Source organism: Chlamydotis macqueenii, chromosome 11 (genome assembly GCF_036417535.1).
Source record: "Chlamydotis macqueenii isolate bChlMac1 chromosome 11, bChlMac1.mat, whole genome shotgun sequence".
Lineage (NCBI taxonomy): Eukaryota > Metazoa > Chordata > Aves > Otidiformes > Otididae > Chlamydotis > Chlamydotis macqueenii.
The window spans coordinates 8056200-8077865 of record NC_141566.1 but is presented as its reverse complement, the minus strand read 5'-3'; the positions used below and the strand labels follow the sequence as shown (position 1 = coordinate 8077865).

General features: G+C 44.6%; 1 protein-coding gene across 1 annotated transcript; it reads left to right on the top strand.

Annotated features, from left to right (window-relative positions):
- Positions 1-16492: 16492 nt before the first annotated feature.
- VMA21 (vacuolar ATPase assembly factor VMA21) lies at positions 16493-20384 on the top strand. Its single transcript, XM_086756768.1, is given in 3 exon segments — positions 16493-16606; positions 18475-18584; positions 20090-20384. Coding segments are annotated over 3 exon segments (309 nt in total). The 5' UTR covers positions 16493-16550; the 3' UTR covers positions 20233-20384.
- Positions 20385-21666: the final 1282 nt, after the last annotated feature.

Here is a 21666-nt window from a genome sequence, read left to right as displayed (position 1 = left end):
GTTATTTTAGAAATCCATTTTAGGGGTTCTACTGGAGATACTGGCTTGTAGAAGTTGAACTGAGTGGGTGACTGTTGCTGTCAACAGACCTGTGCTTCTGTACTGGAGCTATGCTGAAGAACTTCTAGCCACCCAACAGAGAAGTATCACATAGGCTCCAGCCTCTCACTTCTTGTCTACAAGACTATGAGAAAAGCAGCCATGTGTGCACTTTCTGTTACATCATGTGGATTCTGTGAAAGAAAAACCTGCAGAACTGGAGGTGCTGTCTGCGCAGGGCGCAGGCTGTGAGGGACACATGGGTTGGCCATGCCAGAAGGCTTCCACTTCTGCTTTGGTACTCTAATCCCCTCCTCCCTGCTGCTCCAGGAGCCAGTGGGGTGGATGGTGAAACCATTTCCATGGGTACCTCTTTGTAATGCCACTTTTTGGGTAACAATCTTTCAGGGCTCATCTTTTCCAAGCTCTGATGCTCAATGGTAGCCGTTGTAAAGCGTTTGTCCTGGTACCTGCCCACACCAGGGCAGGCAAGGTCTGGGCACTTGCTGTTCTCCGTCCTTTCAGAGAAGTGTTCACATGGCACAATGGGGTGCTATGGGAAGAAATGTGAGCTTCCTCAAACCGCTCGCTGAGCTCTGCAGCAGTTCATACCCTTTCAGAGGCTATTTTAAACCAGAAGGAGCACTGGATTTGCACTTAGGCTGCTTCTGGCGTCTCAGCTAGTTCACTGAGAAATAGCACTCACACTCCTGCTGTGTTGTGATGACTCTTCCAGGGTCACCATGATGCCTGAGTCTCAACATCTCAAAGTATGAAAAGTGTATCTGTCTTCAAGGGAAACTAGCTGCTATTTGTGATCCAGACAGGGTTCAGCTCCTTGAGGTGCTCAAGGAGAAGGTAAACGAAAGTCGTGGACCTTTATGCCAGCACTCACGGCCACCCTGGAGCTCCCTGGAGGGCATGGCCAGGCCTCCTGGGCTCCACCAACCTCCTGTTACTCTGTAGGAGCCATGGCTGAGTTGTGCTTGGAGGGACCAGAGCACTGTGTACCAGCCAGGACAGGCACTGGCACAGGTATGGGGCGTTTGCAGTCCTCCCACGGGGGCAATGCCAGAGAGGAAACTGCAAGGAGCAGCCAGCTGAGCCTTCTGCAACACCACCTCCATCTCCCTGCAGTCAGGCTGCTCACAGCTGTGCCGTCCCCACCGCCTCAGTGACTTTTTCCATACACAGCATCACCAGTTGTCTTTGAGAACCTGAATCTGCCTTCCGTAAGTTGAGCCCAGTACCCAAACTACTGGCACAGAGCTGGGTTTGCTGCCCAGCCGGCTAATCCATCCACCTTCCATCAGCTGGGGCTTTGACCCATCTCTGAGCTCACTGCTATCTCCAAATCTTGGGTGATGGCCTAGAGTTCCTCAAGGAAAAATAGATCACTAAACCAGAAAAAGCAGCCTGCCTTTTCAGTAGATCCACACCCAGGGCATTGCTTCTTTGTGCCAGCTCCTCAGTGCCCCTGGTTTAGATCCTGCACCGTAACTTCAGCTCTTCTTGCCGTTGTGCTGTCTCACAGCCCGTGTGAGGATCGGCACGCTGCTTAAGTTCACACCCCTCCCCTTGCAGAGTGGCACTTCAAAGAAATCCAGGTAGTGATACAAGTGATTTTTATGAAGTTGTAGGACTGTATTTTATGCTCTGAAGGAACATTTACTTCGCATAAAGGCTTTGACATTTTTATAGAAACGGCTATAACTGTGTTATTTCATACAAGGAAGAATTTATTAAGCTAGATCCGGATCTTCTTTTTATATTGTGCTAATGACTAATAACAACCCTTCTTCGTTACCAGCTCAGTGCTCAGACCAGGGCTATTAAATCCCTCCTTCCCTTCCGTCTGCATCTATCAGATCGCCACATTAGGCTGCAACCTAATCAGAATTCATAAAACCACCCCGGGCTCGTACTGGGATATGAGGCTGCAAAATCAAAACCTGAGTTGCAGAACACGATGTTTCTCTGGCTACTGTGAGAGGAGCAAGCTGAGGTATTTTGGAGCATGGTGTGTTGAATGAGGCATGACACCACCTTGATTACTTATGATTATGAAGAATTTCACAATCACCGTATAGTGGGGGAAAAAAGTAAGGTTCATTTATCTCAGCGCTCCAGTTGGATTACACAGGAACATCCTGCTTTTTGTATTTTCAGGAGTGGTTTCTTGCTCAAGAAGTGCTACTTGTTGCTCTGCTCGTGCCCCGGAGGTGGCTGCAGAGGAGCGCTGGGGTGCACGTACACCTGGCAGGGCTGCTTGGGACGTACCTGGGAGGGACATCACACATCCTGAGTGATGTTCAGACCTTCACGCCCGTAAGACAAATCTTGGTTCTTTGAAAAATCTTTTGGTGGGTTGGAGTTTTGTTTGGGGGTTATGTGATACGCTAGAAGTTTAAAAGCCATAAGGACCTTTCCTTACAGAAAGTCAACAGAGCAGCAAAGTGTCTAAGAGAATAATCATCCCAGACTCACCTATTCCTGGATATCTGGGGGTATTTCCCTGGGAGACAGATGTGAATTAGAACTTTCAAAGCCTACTTTTCCTCAGTCTGGGATGACCATCCAATCACTGAAACTGGGTAAATGTGCTGGGGAGAATAGTTGCTTCTCTGGCTTCTGCACGGTCTGAAAATACCAGCTGAATCAAGTCCTGTAGGTGAGAAAAGTAGAGGAACACCTTATTTGTGGATGTGGATGGGATGTGTGTGGGCTAAGCACCAACTGTTCAGCATTTTTGTGGATGGATCCAGCCCAACTGATCTGAAGTGGCATGTGCTGAGTGAAAAAATACATATCTGAGGGAGTTCCTGGACACAATTTGATGGAAAAAAGGGAGAAGAAAAAGGCATTCCTGTGAGTTTCATTTTCTTTGCAGGGGAAAACTATCAGTGCTCTTCCCAGAGCAATTCCAGGAACTGTAATTATGCTTTTGTGTATCAAAGGAGAAGCATGTTTACACCTGACCCGGTCTCTGCGGAGATGAGATGTTCTGTCTTGGGAAATTGTCACCTTCAGGCTGGCTGCTCTCACACAGCTATTGCAGAGCACAGCTTTCCCCCGCGGTGTGGCCGTAGCAACCTGCCGATATTCACTCAAGGCAAGAGCAGTATTTTCTGCTTTTATGGCCTTTAGGTCAGACTCTGGCCTGTCAAAGAGTGCTAATGGTAATGGGAGAGATTCTTCAGAGCTCAGTCTGTGATTTCCATTACATAGCATTAACTTAAAAAAAAAGAAAAATATTAATATCTGAGCAAAACACAGAGATAATTTAGATGCAGGGTAATTACCTGTACTGAAGTCTAGACTGGAGCTGAGCATCAACAGCTCCTGCTCCTCCCGAACTCGTGCACAGCCTTTCGCTAGCATCTCTGAGTATGCCCCTGCTCCGCTGCAGAAATGGCTGTGCAACATGTCCACCACGCCGGTGCGAGGACAAGCACACGCTGCACGCTTGGGGTTCTGCTTGCAGCTGTGTCCTCGCAGAAACCGGTGCGGTTTGAGCCTGCGTTTGGGTATCTGCCAGGTCACTGGGGAGCAAAGCAGGTGAGGCCTATAAAACTGCAGGGTCTGTAAACGGAAAGTGGATGCTGGATAATAAAATATTTTGCAATTAAGCTAATGGTTTTTTTCCCCTTTAACAGCCAGAAATAAACTTATTTGATTAGGGCCCAGCTACATTTCCTTCTCTACTGAAATAATTTCAGAAAAGTGCAGCCTGCTTCTAGAACGGGCGTTTTTCATGAAACGCAGTTAAATAAACTGCCCCAGACCCCACCATCCCTCCTGCTCAGGGCTGCTGGACATTCACGGCACCCCAGGCCTGATTTGGGGCGGGGGGCTCACAGTGATGCTGAGCAGCAGAACCCCGCGGCCCGGCTGCCCTTCCCCGAGCAGCCGCGGACACGGGTGGGCGGGTGGGTGCCGAGGGAGCTCATTCCCTGCTGAGCAGCACCATCTACAGGCAGCTGCCTTCCCAGGGCACCAGGCAGCAGCAAACCCGTCCCGCCCGGCTCCCGGAGCTCGGCATCTCCCCGGGGCAAGGGCTCAGCCTCGGGAGATGCCATGGCTGTAGGAGCACCAGTTGAACCAGCGTGTGCTGGCTCTGGGGCTGCCTCCAGCCCCGTTCGGTGGCAGGGGGAGGCGAAGGATTTCGTTATTTAACATACTGCGGCCCTGGCACCAGAAGGAATCGCGCCTGGGAAGCACAGACGGGATGCGGTGGTGTGGTGGTATGGCCCTGGTCACCACACAGTTGCTTGCTCTCCCTCTCCAGTGGGATGGGGGAGAGAACTGGGGAGAAAGGAAAACTCGTGGGTTGAAATGAAGACAGTTTACTAGAACAGCAAAGGAAAACTACAATAATAACAAAATAAAGGGATACTAAAATATACGAAATGAACGATGCACAATTTCTCACCACCCAACGTCCCAATGACCGTTAAAGCCCATCCTGAGCAGCAATCACAGAAATTAAACCGAGCAGCAAACAAAGGAGCAAGAGAGAGAGGTGCCCCCTAGCCAACCCCCAGTTACATACTGAGCATGATATCTATGCCATGGAATGCTCTCTTTGGCCAGTTTGGGTCAACTATTCTGGCTGTATCCCTCCCAGCTTCCTGCACCTGCACATTAGGGAGACCTGGGAAGATAGAAAGTGTCCTCGGTCTCTTTAGCAACAACTCATAACATCAGTGTGTTTATCAACATTCTTCACACACCAAATCCCATACTAAATCCAAAACACGGCAGCTACTGAGAGAAAAATCAGCTCCATCCCAGCCAAAACCAGGACAGGTGTTTTGGCTGGGCACAGGTGACTTTTCTATTTGCAATGCACTTTGCACAGGTGGGAGCTGGAGGAGATCCCCAGCACTGAACTCATCATCTCAGGCTTTTTGAAGCATCCCCTCTTTTCACTGGGTCTCATCTCGGTCACCTGAGTCAAGCCTCGTTTCATGCAATTCACCCCATCCCCTGCTCCTCAAGGCACTGGGAAATCCAGGAGCTGGGAAGGAGGTTCAAGAGCATTTGCACAGGTCCCTCAGTGGAGGTATTGTTTAAAGTGAGGAACAGGGCAGTCCCAGCTGGGCTCTGGAAGCACAGCAGCCAGGCACCACCACGCCTCTCTGAGCTCTGTCTAAGGTGAAGCTTTGCTGTCTTTCAGGGATGCTTCTTCTGCAGATACTAGTGACCTACAGTTAAACAGAGTGAGGCTCTGAGATGCTGACAAATAGCAGGGGGAGTTCCTGGTGCGGTTTTCTTCATTGGACTCCTTGGAAAGGACTTTGCTGGGGACCACGGCTGAGGTCCTCTGAAGAGGACCTTGTTCTTCAGCTCCTCATCAGGCTCAGTGCTGCTTGTGTCCCATGAAGCCGCTCTGAGGAGAGGAAAACAGGTGAGCAATGTCGGGCTCTGGGGAGGAGTGGGACATTGCAGGCTTCACAAGTGGCCTGAAGGGAAATTTTTTTTAAAAAAAAAGAAATCCCCTGTGGCATTATGCATTTGCTTCTATAGAAGAAGTAAATCCTAAAAGTGTGCAATATATGAATGTCTAACGTAGGGGAAGGGCTGGGAAAATCAAACTGCAAGCCAAGTCACTCCACTCCAGGCTTGCTGGAGAGGCTGGTGAGGGGTGATACAATCAAGCCCCAGTTGCCTTAAAATGAGTGGAAAAGCAGCTCCAGGGCAGGTACAGCTGACAGGGTATCTGCTGGCCCTATTTTGTGTGTATTCAGGAACAGATCTCCAGTGGCAAGAGTCCATGAACATAAAGTTACGACTCAGAGTTAAGTGTTTGTTCGTTAATGTTCCCAGGGGAAAGATCGTTGTTTTGCCATAGCAATGAAAGGAATACTCTAATCCTTAATTTAGTTTACTGATAACTACATAATAAGTATGATAACCATCATACTTATTCATTTTTCAATATATCAGATTGATTTTGAATGGGACCTTCTATGCTGAAGAAGAATTGGCCAGGAAAAAAAAAGACCTTTTTTCCTCTGTGTGCAACAGTCACCATGTCTTAACATGAGATTTCATTCAATGCCAAATTCCTACTAACCTCAGCAGAAACAGTAACAAGCAAGGGAAAGACCAACAAGAGAAACATCTCCCTGCAAGAAAGAGGCAGGGAGATTCAATGGAATGTGAATATTATTTATTTAGAAAATGATTGCCATATCATTGGCAGGCGTCAGGAAAGCAGAAGCATCCGTCATCCAGCCTGGGGCTATCGCAGAGCTGATGCTCACGTCTCCATGTCCTGTACATGGTGTACTCAGATGTGCGCCATTCGCTGCAGCCTTGAAGCCATAACTAGCACATAGCAAAGAGGTTTTTTTTTATTATTTTCTAGCATGTTTAATTACTAACTTTAATTATTGTCTGTCATTTTTACCATGAGGGGATGATAAAGCAGAGGCCTCTCACGCAGCACCAAGTGGATAACTACTGCCGGGCTACTACTACTGAAGAAATCTGTTCAGTTTTGGATGAGGGAGGGGAAGGGGTAGCAATCTTTTGGTGTCCTGGTGAAAGACCTGATGGAGTGAAAGGGATGTTTTCTCATTTTCACATGGATCACAGGAGTGTGCACCTGTATGGGGAGGGAAGAGACATGAGGTAATGGAAAGTTATAACAGTGGGAAGCAAAGAGAATCTTGCCCAGACTTCTGCATCTCAAGGTTCTCCAAGGCTCCTTGTTCTTCATCAGCTTCTCAAAACACACAAGTCCCTACATGCAAACCAATTACTGAGGCCGCACTGATGTGTTCGCCTGTATGCTGAAAAGACTAGAGGTGATGAGGAGTCTTCGCTTGGAAAGAGGGGTCATCACACCGAAGGGAAAGGTTGAGAAACCTCTGCAACACGCTGGGTGCTTTGCCCCCTTCATGACTCCCTTGTGACTGCATCCCATCCAGCCAGGGTCTGTGGAGCAGAGTCCTTCACTGCCTGCTACAGAGCTGCTCCAAGGATCCCTAGCTCTCCCTGGGACTACAGAGGAGTCTCCAGTAGCGGGCTTGGAGTGTTTTGTCCTTTCTTTGCTAGTTTACGTAGAAAATCAGGAAAAATGAAGTGTAAATGCTGAACTCCTCTGAGAGCTTCAGCTGTTTTCCCATGTGAGATCTAAAGGCTGTAACTCGTTTCCTTGGGGAGGTCTCAGAGGAGTTGTGGGCAGGGCTTCCACGTGTCCAGTGAGAGCATTGCTGCTTCTGGTCTGTGGGGAAAGTGGTGACTTTCTCTCATCTTTTTGATATCTCCTGATATCAAAATTCCAAAGCTCCAGATTTTCATATTCCATATCCTTCCTATGGGTAAAAAACAAACAGACACATATTTGTGTTTTAAAAGTGTGGAAACAAACCATCCTCATAGATACTTGACCACACAGTTGTGCTGTGGCTGCTGCCCAGCAACACATGCTGCATTTGCAGCATTCCACTGGCATTTTCCAGGAGCAAAGCGAGCATCTGTGCTTTGGATAAAGCAAAGTGTTTCACTGGAGAGCCCTGGGATGGGAGCGAGGACATGCCTTTGATTCCTTCTGTGGCATCTCCTGGTGACTTGCTCCTTTTTGTGCCTAGCAGAAAAGCCGGGTGAAGAGAGAAGCCTGACTTGCACTTCTCCATCCTTCTTGATGGAGAAACTACAAACTGTGCTACTCAGTAAGTTAAATGCAGACATTTGTGGTCTCCTTTGAGCAGTGTTCATTCACCTAAAAGCCAAACTGGCTGGATTCAAATATCTTTTGGGTGAGTACTGGATTCAAACAAATAACTCCTGTCAGTGCAGCTGACCTTGGAGACCTTTATTAGCTAATTAAAATGCCACATGCAAAGGACAGAACTGAAACCACAGTCTCCGTTAAAATTTAGCCTCTCTATTAATTGACTTGAGGAAGTCTGGCTTACATCCTAAGCTGTTGGCATCCTGTGTGGCTATAAGAGTATTACCATTCATTTTACTGGAGAATGCAAATAACATCACTGTTGTACTGATGGATGGTTTAGCATGTAACAGGATGGGGGGACAGCTGCTAATTTTATACAATTTTATAAATTTTCTGGTGGGGTTGGCCCAGCATGCTGGATCTCTGCAATGCTTTCCAGGACACAAGATGAACAGGGACCATTTTTTGCATCAGTTGCAATGAAAATAAAATAGGGATTCTCAGGAGTGAGGAGAAGGGAAAGCAATTTTCATGTAATTGATGTTGTGAAGCTCATCAGAAATCCTTCACTGTTAGGACTGTTCTAACAAAGAAATGACAGGTTTTAAAATCCTCCCACACAATGCAGTCATATAGCAGCATCGCTAATTGTTGTGATATAGTATTATTTACTCCCAAGCACCATCTGTCTTAGCTCTGTTTTAAAGTACGTGTGTGTGTGTGTGTTTGTATCTATCAACCTGTCTAAATCAAATCTTTCTGCTTAGCTTGAGAGCCCTATCGCTCACCTGAAGTCAGCCGGTGTCACAGCACCGAGGGGAATGTTGAGCAGCAACTGCAGAGCTACAGCTCAGCTGACGGGGCTCCTCTTCCTTCGGGGGTGGGTACTTCCACCACAAAGGCAAATGTTTTAGGAAGTGGAGAGATGCAGTTCTGAGGTGTCTAGGAGAAGCCAACGCCTGTATTTCTGACTTTTTTTTTTCTGGAGCATGGAGACAGTTTTAATTCTTTCTTCTCTATGGTGACCCACAGAAACACTGTCCCCCAAAGCATGTTCTTTACCTGGTTGGCCAAACAGAGGGGTTTGCCTATTTTATCCTTACTCCCTGTTTGTCTACACAGCACAGACATAGCTGGCTTGTAGATCTCTCCTGGTAATACTATTTGTTTGAACTCTGGTGACTACTGAAATGCACCAATGACTACTTCAGGGGCCTACTTTTGCATACAGGGGCTGTTCTTTCCACCTTATCTTCTAAGTTTGCACCTGCAGACAAATATGCAGGTGCAAACCTTCTCTCACATTTTCACTATGATCTTCAATGGCAGCAACAAAAAGCAGGGGAAAACAACAATTAAATACATGCATTCCTCCAGTTGCTTTATTTTGCCTTATCTATCATCAACACAACAGGTTTAGGTTAAAAAATCTTCAGATTATTCCCTATTATAAAAGGGGAAAAAAATCTGTTTCATGCACATAATCATGACATGAAAAATGCATATTTAAGTCTCTCCTTTGCCACTATTTTGGCAAGTTTCTATGATTTGGGCAGGTTCTTTAGTATCTGATATGGGAATAGGGGTCCTAGAAGTATTTAGCTGAATCTGTTGGGGTTTGACTACTCCACTAATACCTTCTTAAAGGTTTCTAGTCCCTGTTGCCAGCCGCTCACAGTGCCTGGACAAAGATTTCCCCAGTTCTGTTTATAAAAAGATGGTGAGAGGTCTGCCAGGACATGGTTAGAGCCAGAAACCTTTGATTTCTAATTCATTTTGAAGGCGTTTGGGACTTTGAGACCTAACAGAAATGAGGACTGTATTTCATAAATTGGATTCTTTTCAGAACACACAATTTGCCTTCATGTCTCTGAACGGGCTTTGGAGGTACTTTTACCCCTGTATTGTTCTTTCAAGGACAATAGTAGTAGGTGTACTACTGTAACAGTAGTTAGTAGTAGGTGATGTTATTGTATTGTATTATTAAAGGTCTGCCAACAAGAGCAGCCTTTGAGAGAGAGGTTCACAGATCTAGGGAGGGGAAGAGTACAGTCAGTGTGCACTCGTGCATATGAACAATGGTAACAATTATATTTTCGCACTCATTCTCAGCCATTGCTGATGGGCCACAGTCATAGCACTGAGAAGTAATTTTTGTTTGCCATGTCACTTTTATAACCACCAGTCTTTTCAGGTATTCTTTTCAAGTACATGGGGCTTTGGGTTTTTTTGGTTTTGTTTCCACCTCTGCAAGATGAAGGCAAAATGTGGTCCAATTCTTTGCTGAATAATGGTACTAGATCCCGAGGGCCAGTGCTGAAGCAGCTGGGGAGCCATGAATCTCCCATCAGCAGGTGTATCACAGGGGACAGAGTGCAAACAGCGTCACTCTGTTGCCATCTGCTCTCATGTGTCAGGGAAGAAGGATGTAACGTAACAACTTGGCCACCCTGACTGCCAGGCAGCAGAAATGCCTTCTACAACAGAAGGAAAGCAACACGGATATGGCCATAACCCAGTCCCATAGCAAAGAACCCTTTCCCTCTACTCCTCCACTAATAATATTAGTCTCAAAGCCAAAGGCAAATGCCTTACATCAGGCTCTTCTGAAGAACTTACTGGAGACTTGGGTTCCTTCCTGCTGCTTCTGTGCTCACCTGTAAGCAAGGCATGGCTGTAATCCTGGTACTGAGGGTACCTTTTGAAGGAAAAGGGCTGTCATCCCAGAGCCAGTAGGCATAAAGTCTTATAGTTCCCATTGCATAAAACAAGATCCTTTTTATGACCAGACATTATTCAAGCCATAAAACCCATGCATGTTTCTGTACTCTATAAAACACATCTCTAGACCTGTCCAGGAAACAACAGCTTTTCCAGTTTATTTGTATGTATGGAGTTCAGGGCCACATTTAATGTTTGTTGCACAATCCCCTGCTTTTCAGACTGCTGGATCTCTCTTCCCCTACTGCTCCCAGCGCACTGCAGCCCTGGCCACAACCCACCCTGCCTAGAGGTGAGTATGCCAACCTCAAACGCTGCTCTGCTGATACAAGGTTGTATTTGTTCTAGCCACTGTCTTGCTTCCAGTTGTGTGTCTGTGAACACAGCAAGAGAACACGGGTTTTTTCTATGTCACCTGCTGGGACCTGGTGCCGCAAAGATGTAATGGGGATGATGGAAGGTAGAGTTCACGCCTGCCTCTCAGCCTTAATTGGTTTTCTAGTAGAGATGCACAGAAGAAAATCAGAGATTAGAATCAGAGAATCAGACAGGGAAGATAAACACCTAACACAGAATAAATGCAGAAGACCCCAGATGAACGGTTTAGTGCCTCTATGTTTGGATATAAAGGTAGAAATATCTCCAGGTTTTGATGGTTTTCCTGGGCACTTAAAGCAGCCCACTTGTTCTGCCTTTGCTGAGACTGGAAATTTTCTAGCATTAACTAGAAAAAAAATAATCTCTGCTTTGTGACAAAACCCTTTTGGCAAAAGTGGAAAGTGGTTTGTGTCTGTCTCGGCTAAACAATGCTGTGAAATTTTATCTAATAATCTAGTGTGACATTAGTTAGACAGGACTTTTTTTGCACATGTGATCAAGTTAGAGTCAAGGAACAGATTTTCATCTGGTCTCAAGCTCAGAGGTAAACCCTGGATGCACTGATATTGTGAAATAAAACAAGCCCTACAAGCCCCTGCAGTTGAACATGGGTGCCAGGCATTACAGCAGCCTGCCTGCCTGAGGCATAAGCCCGTCCTTTTCAGCGTACTGTTATGGTAGCTCAAAACTGGGACTTTAATGAACTCTCTGAGGGTTTTAAAATTCCGAGCACTTTTTATAGACATTGCCCACCATGGCAAAGCAGTGTTGTGAGGCTGCTGCTCCCAGCATGGGATCTTTCCCATGCTGCTTGATGCACTGGATTGGACTGTCTGGCTTTTTTTTATGTTCTGTAGAAAAGAAATGTCACCCCTATAACTCTCCATCTTCACAAAACCCTGTTCTATTTTCCAAAGCTAACTATAGCCCAAATAGCAGTTGGGAAGAGGCTGTGTTTTCTGAGCATTTGTGCTAACATACACTAATTTTTGGAGAAGTACCCCCTAAAACCTGCAAAACAAATCCACAACAACCACTCTATAGTCAGCATTGTTTGTCTGGGCAGACGTATGAAATGTCATATACTGGTTTGATTGTATGTAACACGTAAGACTGATCACATTTAACTCTACAGAAAAAGAGGATTTCTCTTTCATTCAGTATCTGGAGTCTCACCTGTAATTGGTAAGAACAGATGGGTTTACACCAGCTGTGGGAATAACGCCTTTCCCACTCAGTTAACGTAGGCACCTCAGGTATTTCACAACACGTGTGGAAGGCAGCCACTTCCATCAGTAGCCCTATGTTTTCAAAACAAAATGAGAGCAATAATAGTGGGAAGTGGAAATTAGACTGTGAGACTTCTAAGCTGCATTAGCTAACAGGGGTGTCTTAGTGCTTTGCTCTAACTTATCCTGGGACACACAATAACAGCAACAGGATCAAAACAGGGAAAATACCCCTATAATGCCCATGTAAATGGTTTATTTGCTAACCCAAGGCATTAACGTTACTCTGGTTCTATTTCCGCAGAAGCTGGTGGCCAACTATGCAGCATGCTCTGTGCTTGGTATTGAAAAGCTGTGCTTTTGGCCTCGAGTATAATGAAGAGTTAGCCAATCTATGCATTTCACCTTTTGTGAAAAGTATCTCTTTCTTTCTGGGGCGTGGAGGTTCACAAAATAGATAAATAAAGAGTATTTGTAGTATTGCTGGAGCCAAGAACCTCAAGAAACTGAAAGAGGAAGGGTTTGGTAGGAAGAGCTAACATCTTGAACTACATCAGCTGAGATCACTGGAAAAAAAAATGAGTGTTCCAGCACAAAAGTCCTTATTATTCCACAAAACAGATTGAGAGCCCCTAGAATTGTCTATTTGTTTGCTCAAGTACTGTCAGATGGTGTAATAAATGACATTATCGCTCCCTACAAATGCCAGCTTTCTTATATAGGAATTGTCCCTCCACACTACGAATCCAGTTACAAAAATCATACATCCTTGACTTCAAATACAGCCCTGTCTCACAGCTGCTCTTTCTTCTGCACCATCTCCTCTGGGGCCAAGCTCTAACTACATAAAAGCATTTACTAATTCTAAGCAAGTGGTTAACAGCTTCAAAGCTGATGCTGCACAGCGCTGCTCGTTTGTTGCTGGGAAATCTCATTTCAGAAGCCAGACCCTTGGGGTCACTTGGGACTTCTGCAAGATCAGGGCTTGCAAACTCAGTCTGTTACTGGCACCAGTAAGCACGATCCCTTTCCCACTCCAGCTCCTTTTCTCATCTGTTTTATATCTTCCTTTTTGATACGTTATCCTGGAAACAAACCTTGAAAAAGATATTTACAAGCAAGTGGTTTTCTTTTTAAATATTATCTTTTCAGTTTTCACCTTTCCAGCTCTGCGCATGTTGGGGGGGATTCTTTTTCTCCATCTGCCACTAGATGGTATTGCTTCAGCAGGCACCTTCCCAGCTGCTCTGCACCCTTGCTGAGATGCAGACCCCCAGAAAAGCAGGGGCCTCTGCGCCCCTGCGCTGCAGAGCACCCTGACCACACAGACTCTGTTCTCAGTCAGAATTTCAAAAAGTGCTCACTACGCCAAATGAGCCCAAATGAACCGAGTTCAGCAGTTGCACAACAGGTTGTCTTTTCATGCTGCTTTTAATCTTCTACAGGCAGGCTGCAAGGCAGTTCACAGGGACCAGCTAAAGGAGCTGCAGCACAAGCGAAGCTGAGGAGGAAAAGAAAATTTTCCAAGCACTTGGAGGTGCGTGGTCAGAGTTAAGAGATTAAAAGGCTTTCTCACTCCATTTGCTGGACAAACAGGAATCCCTTCACCGGCAGGCAGTCCTCTCCATAGAGCTCACTGCTGGGAGCTGAAACAGTGTCCCAGGAAAGGATTTGCTCTGCGTGGGCTTTATTTTTTATATTCTCCAACCATCCCCTGGCAATTGTTGAGGACAACATCTTAGAGTAGCAGATCTTTGGTTTGAGCTAAATTGCCAGCTTCTTGTGCTTGCAACACAGTTTCTGCTTAAAGGTAAATTTTGTATTTGCTCTATAATCCAAAAGGTAAGACAGGTCTGCGATCTGCCTGAAATTTCAGAATACTTGACGTATAAAACCTGAAGCAAACTAACAGGACTTTGCATGTTCCAGATCTTTTAAAATAACTGACACCAAAAAAAAAATGGAAATAAAAAGCTTTTCTTTTTCTCACAGTAGCAAATTTTTTCTAATAGTTTTGTATTTCCCTCATGTGCTCATGAAAGACAAGCAGTTAAACATGCAGGAAATCATTCAGCAAAATTGTTATTAGTCTAGTAGATGAAAGCATCCGTGTGATAAGATATGAAGTAATTTTATATTAAAAATTAATGACCTGGGCTGCTAAGCCTTGAGTGATTTGCTACTTTCAAATGATTGATATGCATCTTTATGGTAAGTTTACATGATGTGAGACTTATTCCACTTTTATGCTTCCTTGTTTTGTTGTTTTGCTATTAAACTGTCTTATGTCATCACTTTTCCTACTGGGGAAACAAACAGGGAAGTCAAACTAGAAGTGGAAAGAACATCATGTATCTAGTGATTAAATGTTCACCGCATCTACATTCATATTCTCCAGTCATCTGATTTGTATCTCAACTATGCACTGAATTTTTTCCAAATTATTTTTGTTCGCTAAATGGTCCATAAATAAAGAAAACCTTCTTGCACATCTGGGTTGGATTTTGTGAGTGGCTAGCTGGAATTTAATTAGATGTTTTCAAGAACTAATTTGAAGTTTTAAGCTCATGTTACACAGCAAACCCTCCTTCCATTCCCATCCAACTGGGTATGGGCTACAAGGGCACCCTCCTGGTCCACACTAGCCCTCTTCTGCCCCCCTCATGCAAATCGTCTCTCTTGCTGGCTCAGGCAGCAGTGGATTCAAATGAGAGGAGGGCTGTCATGTTTTAAAAGAGCTTAAAAGCTGTTGGTTTATAGTGAAAGTGTGACCACAAGAGCCAGACCTTCTTCCATAAGCAGTGAATAGCCTGAACTGTGCTGCATCTTAACAAACAGCTGGTGGCTGAGCTATGTCCATTGCTGAAAAAAAAAAATGCTTCTAACAAAATTCACCTTCTTTCTCATATGTACTGGAGAAAACATAATAAAAGGCCTCACTATACATAATGAGAGGGGAGAAAAATCAGTGCTGCGTATGGTGTTGCTCCTTCCCTCCCACCTTCACACGCTGTAGCTGCTGGTACTGTGTAGTGTCCATTGCCCAGAGGAGCGAAATTCACTCTGAGTAAGTTCTGAGTGGCAGGCTCACAGCAGGAATTACCAAGAACCAAGTGCTTATTTCCTGATCTTACTGCTTGCAAGGAAAACAACTCTTTTTAATATTTCCTCTCTTCCATGGCCATAGGTAGCAGGAGGCCACGCTGGCCCATGAGAGAAAGATGAGGTCTGCATGCCGTGCCATATCCTATGCAGCCCTGCAACAAGGAGCAGGGCAGAGGCCACAGCGCTGGGCTGCAAAAACACTGGTTGTCTGCATGCTGCAGGAAAACATGAGGAAGGAGTTATGTGTGGAGTGAGTGACTCACACAATTAAGATTTGGCATGGCCAAGTGGTAAGACAGCAACATGGTTTTACCATAAAAGGGGCAAATGCATTATTGCTGTGATATATGAGGTTCAATTAAATGGCACCGTTCAATTAAATGGCTTCCAGAGCTATTGTTTGGAAGTTGCAATGCTTTGCGTTCCTGCTAGAGCTGTTCATTGGGTATAAATGATTAATCCCCTGCAAATGAGGCTGACTGCATAGCACAGAGGTTGTAACACTCTGGTCTTCTGTTGAAAAGCTCGGTTCAACTCCATCCTTTGGCGAGTATTCAAGCAGAGTAGAGTAGCTTCAACAGAGACATGAATTAATAGCTTAAACAGCGCATCACCTTGGAAATGCTTAGGGCTCAGCCAGGCTACATGAGCGTGATACCTGCCCGAGTCCTGTGTCTCTCATTTCCAGCACCTATTAGTTATGTCAGGGACTATTTCTTTCAGATCTTGACCAGAAATTTCATCTTTGACTGGAGAAGGAATTTTGATGAGTGCTAGGAGAGCAAGAAACCTGTAAGAGAACAAACCTCCCTCCTAGCAGGACAACTCAGAGAAACGTTGCAGTTTCTGTTTAGAGAAGGCCTTAGCCCTTGCCTGTGTTTTTTTCATTTATGGTGTTTTGTACTGGTGAGCTTATCAAAACATCTCAATAACATCTTTTTTTTTTTTTTTCCCTTTGGCACTGAAACCACTGCCATTTGCTGGAACGCCTTGACCTTCACCCAATGCATTCAAGTGTCGATGTGCTCGACTGCGGTTTCGCCACGCGCAGACATTTTCCATCTCAGATTGCGCTGCTGTTTCAAGCCCGCGGTGAGCCTGCGCGGGGTGGCTTTCCCCGTACACACACAGCAGCGTCCCAGCACAACAGAAACCACGGCTGCAGCCCACGCCCCCGCCCCGCAGGCGATGCCGGTCGCCCACCGCCTCCTGAGGGGCGGGCTGGGCGGGCTCGGCGCGCTGCGCTAGGCCGCGACGGCCCCGCGGTTGCTATAGAGACGGAGGCGCGCGGCGCTCGGCGCTGCCGCCCTGCGCATGCGCCGGCCCCTGCGGCGGGCTTCCGGTAGACCAGGAGGTTCGGTGCCGCGGGCCGCGGAGAGGGGGCGGCGGTGATGGAGCGGTACGGTGAGGCGGCGTTGAACACGGTTCCTGTGTCCGATTTCAGGTAGTGAGTCTTGGGGAGTGGAAGGGCTTGGCGACGGGGAGGACGGGCACCCCTGCGAGGTGGCAGGGCCTGGCGGCGGGCCGCAGCCTGGCCGGGAGCGGGGGTGTCTGCTAGGCCGCAGCGGTCGCTCCCGGTACCGATAGCCCGGGGCGGCCTTGAGGCGGGGGTGCAGCTCCCGGGGAGGAGAGTCTGCCCGTCCCGCGGCTTTCGGGGAGACGGGGAGCGACAGCTCGGGCCGGGAGGAGCCGGAGGGGGTGGAGGAGGCCCCGGGTTTGCCTCGGCCCTGCTGCGTAACCCTGGCAGCCCCGGACCCGAGCGTGGAGCCTGGTCTGCGGTTGAAAGCTGCGTATTGTGGCTGAGACTGTACACGAATATTTGGCTTTGCTGCCTATGAAAGTATGTCAGTGGAAGAAAAGTATTTGTCAACAGTGGAGTTCTTAACTTTGGTAATAAGCTGGAGGTTTTCTATAGGTAGATGTTAAATAGAGAACAGTTTCTAATTTCCATATGGAAAGTTTGAATGGAGTTATGCTCTCCACCCTGACAGACCTTGAGACAAACTCTAGTAAAGGAAAAGGTTCTGAATGTTGTTTGGTTTTGTTTTTTTTTAAACTACTTAATATGCTACCTAAATGTTTGGCAGTGCATGATCAGCAAAAAGCGCTGTTTGCTTTAGTGTAAAAGCTGTATGTGGCTGCACCTCACTGTCTTTTTATGACTGTGAGAGGATGAGGGGTTTTTTTTTTCCCCACTTCCACTTATTTTTCCAAAGAAATTTCGTGGATAAAATGTGATTTCAAGCAATATACTATGCCATAAATATGTCTTGATAAAACTTTTTTTAAACTACTTATACAAAAATTGCTGTGGAGGTGCTTGGGAGATTTAAGAATTGTGATTTTAATTGTTTTCTATGGATATTTGTTTTTCAAAGCCTTAAGGACATGGGCCATTAGGCCCTGGAAGTCAGAAGGGTACTGCTTGGCTTGCATGTTTACTTCTGCACAAAATTATGTGGTCAGCCAAGCAGAGTGAGTGAAAACTGGTGGAAGCACGCACAAAAACGAGCTGTATGTGGTGTTTTGTAGATACAAAACCTGTTCTAGCAGATCGAGTTCAGAGAGGCCTTACCAAGTACAAAATCCTTCATTGCGATTCTCTTGCTCAAGGTCCTCCAGGTTTATGTCTGTGAAGGCAAAAGAAGTTACTAATGTTTTGGTGTGTTGGTTTTGTATTCTGATTATTGCTACACTTATTCCAATTTTCTCAGTGGAAACTCAGAAACTATTTTAAATAGAGGAATCATACCTAATAAAAAGGAACTTCAATTGCAGTACCAAGCTGTTAAAGTCATTCTGTGTACTTCCCTTTCTATCCTAGCCTGTATGATTTGTCATTTTCCTGGACTTATAGTTACTTTTTTAAAAAAAAAAAAAAAAGAAAGAGGGAACTTGGCAAGTTGTAATGCAGAGTACTGTCCCATGACAAGTGCATCTGTATCTAATATTAGATATTTTAAAATTATAGAATCATAAAATAGGGTTGGAAGGCACCTTTAAAGGTCACACACTGACAAACATTTTAATATAAACCCCATATGTTGTTAATGCTTGCAAAGTAATATCAACGAAAAATCTAAAGACTTTTTAATCTTGTTTGTGAGCTTTGGCTGGCAGAATCATTGCATTGTTCTGAATGCTGGGATTTTTCTGTTGTGGCCAACAAATGCGTACTCCCAACTCTTTATCACTTCTAAATGATTTACTTACTCAATTCTTGAAAAGTAATTGGCTTCTGTTTGGGACAAGTTCTTGTCCTGTTTCAGGCATATATGACTTTCTTCTGTGTGTAACTTCTCTTATTTATTTCAGAAATGAGGGTTCATTAACATCAACTTTAAGAACACTTCTATTCTTCACAGCTCTAATGATCACATTACCTGTTGGGCTGTATTTTTCATCAAAGGCCTATATATTTGAAGGTAATTCTGTTTCTGCCAATTAGTGTTACTATTACAAAAAAAAAAAAAAGGAGGAAAAGCACAATTCTTTAATAGCATCTTTATTCTCCTTCCTGTTTTGAATACTTGTTTCCTTATGCAGACTAAAGACCTTGTAATGTCTAATTAGAACAGATAATTGTATAATTGACCGATGCATCCTTCCCTGCATTGTGGTCTACAATCTAATGTTTGCTGTTTCTTACGCAGTGGTTTCAGGAGCGTAGAGGTGCATTGTTCCCCTTACCTAAGGGGTATCTAACACTACCCTGCAGCAGGCTTTTATCAGAATCATCAGAGATATGTTTCCTGCAGCTGTTGCAAACTAATTGTGTGTTCAAGACAGAGTAATATTGTTTATTTGGTTTATTTTTTTGCTTTTTAGAACATACTTCCATTTATAAGTGCAGATCAATTAAGTCATACACCCAGTTTCAGATATTGAGCGTGGTTGCTTGTAGAGCTTTCTTTAAAAAAAAAAAAAAAGGAAGAAAAAAGAGAGATATTTTAACTGTTTGTTTGAAGCAGTTCTGTCAAACTGCTAACAACCAGCCACATTCAAGCCTTGATTCTGCAAGGCTTTAATACTTTTATCCCGCAGTATTAGGAAGTTCTCTCCTTCAAAAGCCGAGAGGAGGGAGGGAGGGAGAAAGCAGCTGCTTTTAAGAGTGGTTTGTGAATATATGACTGATTTGTTCCAAGATGATTGTCCTTTGACGTGTACTGCTGTATGTAGTTCTGAAGGCTGAAGCTGAAAACTTGTTAAGTAACTTTCAAGATCCTTTTTATTTTTTTTAATTATATATTTTATTTTTTTCCTTCCCTGAGATTTAGCAAGCTGGGCAGCACTGATAGGACTGGGTTTTGTGTTGGAGGGTGGTATTTTTGTGATGTGAAGTGTGGGTTTTTGTTTGGTTGGTTTTTGTTTTTGTTTTTTTAAATGAGTGAAGGGAAATTGTATTTTAGTATTTGGTCTTGTGATACATGAATGCGTCTCACATGAAATAAGCCTTCATGTGTCTTAACTGGTGAGGAGTTATTTTACAGTGTAAATATGGAAGGTAGAATTCCTCTAAACTTAATTTTTGTTCTACTGTTTTATCCTGTTATAGTGGCAAATAAACTGTATAATTATCTCACCCCCTCCCCCTCCATTTTCCTGTCCCACAAAGAGAGTTACACTTACGAACAAAGGATGTTGAGGTTTATTTGGTGCTGGAAGGTAGTAGCAGAAAAAGGGAATGTTATAGAGCTCTAAGCTGTTGACTTCAAAACCAGGGTATTTTATCTAAAATATTGAATAATTGCCATGTTGCTTTATTCCAGAAATAGTTTCAAGGTCTGTAATCACCATGTTGAATTCTTTCCTATGAATCTTTCTGAGCTCAGTTTTTGGTACAGGAGTAAATGTAACTTTTGTCTTTAGGAAGAATTGTGATTTCAGTGTTTCTAGTAACTAATATTCTTTACTCTCTTTATTTTCTCAGGTACCTTAGGAATGTCCGACAGAGACAGCTATTTTTATGCTGCCATAGTTGCGGTAGTTACTGTTCATGTGGTACTTGCTCTGTTTGTATATGTAGCGTGGAATGAAGGTTCTCGACAGTGGCGGGAAGGCAAACAGGACTAGAATGAAGATCATCGTCATCTGATGCTTACAGACTGTAAATCAAATTTTTGTGAGCTGAAGGAAGAGCATTCTTCAAAATGTATAATACGCTTGTACAAAGGTGAGGCTAATGCCTCAGCTCTGGTTAGAGCAACACTTGTGCTTATCTTGAATGTGTTCCAGTGTTTTCTCTAAAGCTGATGTGAGTTGTTCTTTACCCAGCCTCTACTAGGTCAAGCTGAGGGGGTCTTCATCTGGAATTAGAATGAAACAAAAATATATTTTTTTAAAAAAATCCTGTAGCTATTTTTGCCATTCCTAGTATTTTTCTGAGTTGCTCTGAAAATAATATTGGCATGAAGCAGGCATTACATTTTTGGGTAATTAAATTGCTAGCTAAAAAAGCTACATTACTCACTATCCAACTACAGTGGGAAAGATGGGATTTCACTTGGCTGTGGATAGTTTCCTGATTTATCTGTGTTGTGGTTTAACCCCAGACAGCAACTAAGCACCATGCTCCCCCCTCAGTGGGATGGGGGAGAGAATCAGGAGGGTAAGAGTGGGGAAAGCTCATGGGTTGAGATAAAGGCAGTTTAATAGGTAAAGCAAAAGCTGCGCACACAAGCAAAGCAAACCAAGGAATTCATTCCCCACTTCCCATCGGCCGGCAAGTGTTCAACCATCACATCTAACAGTTACTTGGGAAGACAGACAGTGTAACTCTGAATGTCCCTTCTGCTTCTTTCTTCTTCCCCCAGCTTTATACACTGAGCACGATGCCCTGCGGTCTGGAATGCCCCTTTGGTCAGCTGGGGTCAGCTGTCCTGGCTGTGTCCCCTCCCAGCTCCTTGTGCACCCCCAGCCTTCTCGCTGGTGGGGTGGGGTGAGAGGCAGAAAAGGCCTGGACTCTGTAAGCACTGCCCAGCAGTAACTAAAACATCCCTGTGTTATCAACGCTGTTTCCAGCACACATCCAAACCACAGCCCCTACCAGCTACTGTGAGGAAAATTAACTCTACTGCAGCCAAAACCAGCGCAGTGGGACAGATGCAGATAATATATTTCTGAGTTTAGAAGTAATTGCAAAAATAAGTTGGTTGGAAATTCAGGTGATGTCTTTCTAATGTGAAATACAAAGGGGTTTTTTTTTTGTTTTGTTTTCCAGTATAATTTTTTTTATTATAGTGTAAAATTCAATCTTTAATTTCCTTTTTGGAGGATTGTTGTATAACTGCATTGCTAATCTTTCCACTCTTCTACAGTTAATTTTGCTGATGCAAAGGAAATGGCATAGCGTATTTTTTTTATATTTCTTTACCTTTATGTATCTCCTTGATAATTGCTAAAGGATGTAGTTGGATTTCCTGTGGTAAGGTTGTATCAGTAACATCTGTGAGCCACTCTAATGGCTAGTAGAGGAACAAATGACAGAAAGCAAGTTGTAGCCATCTG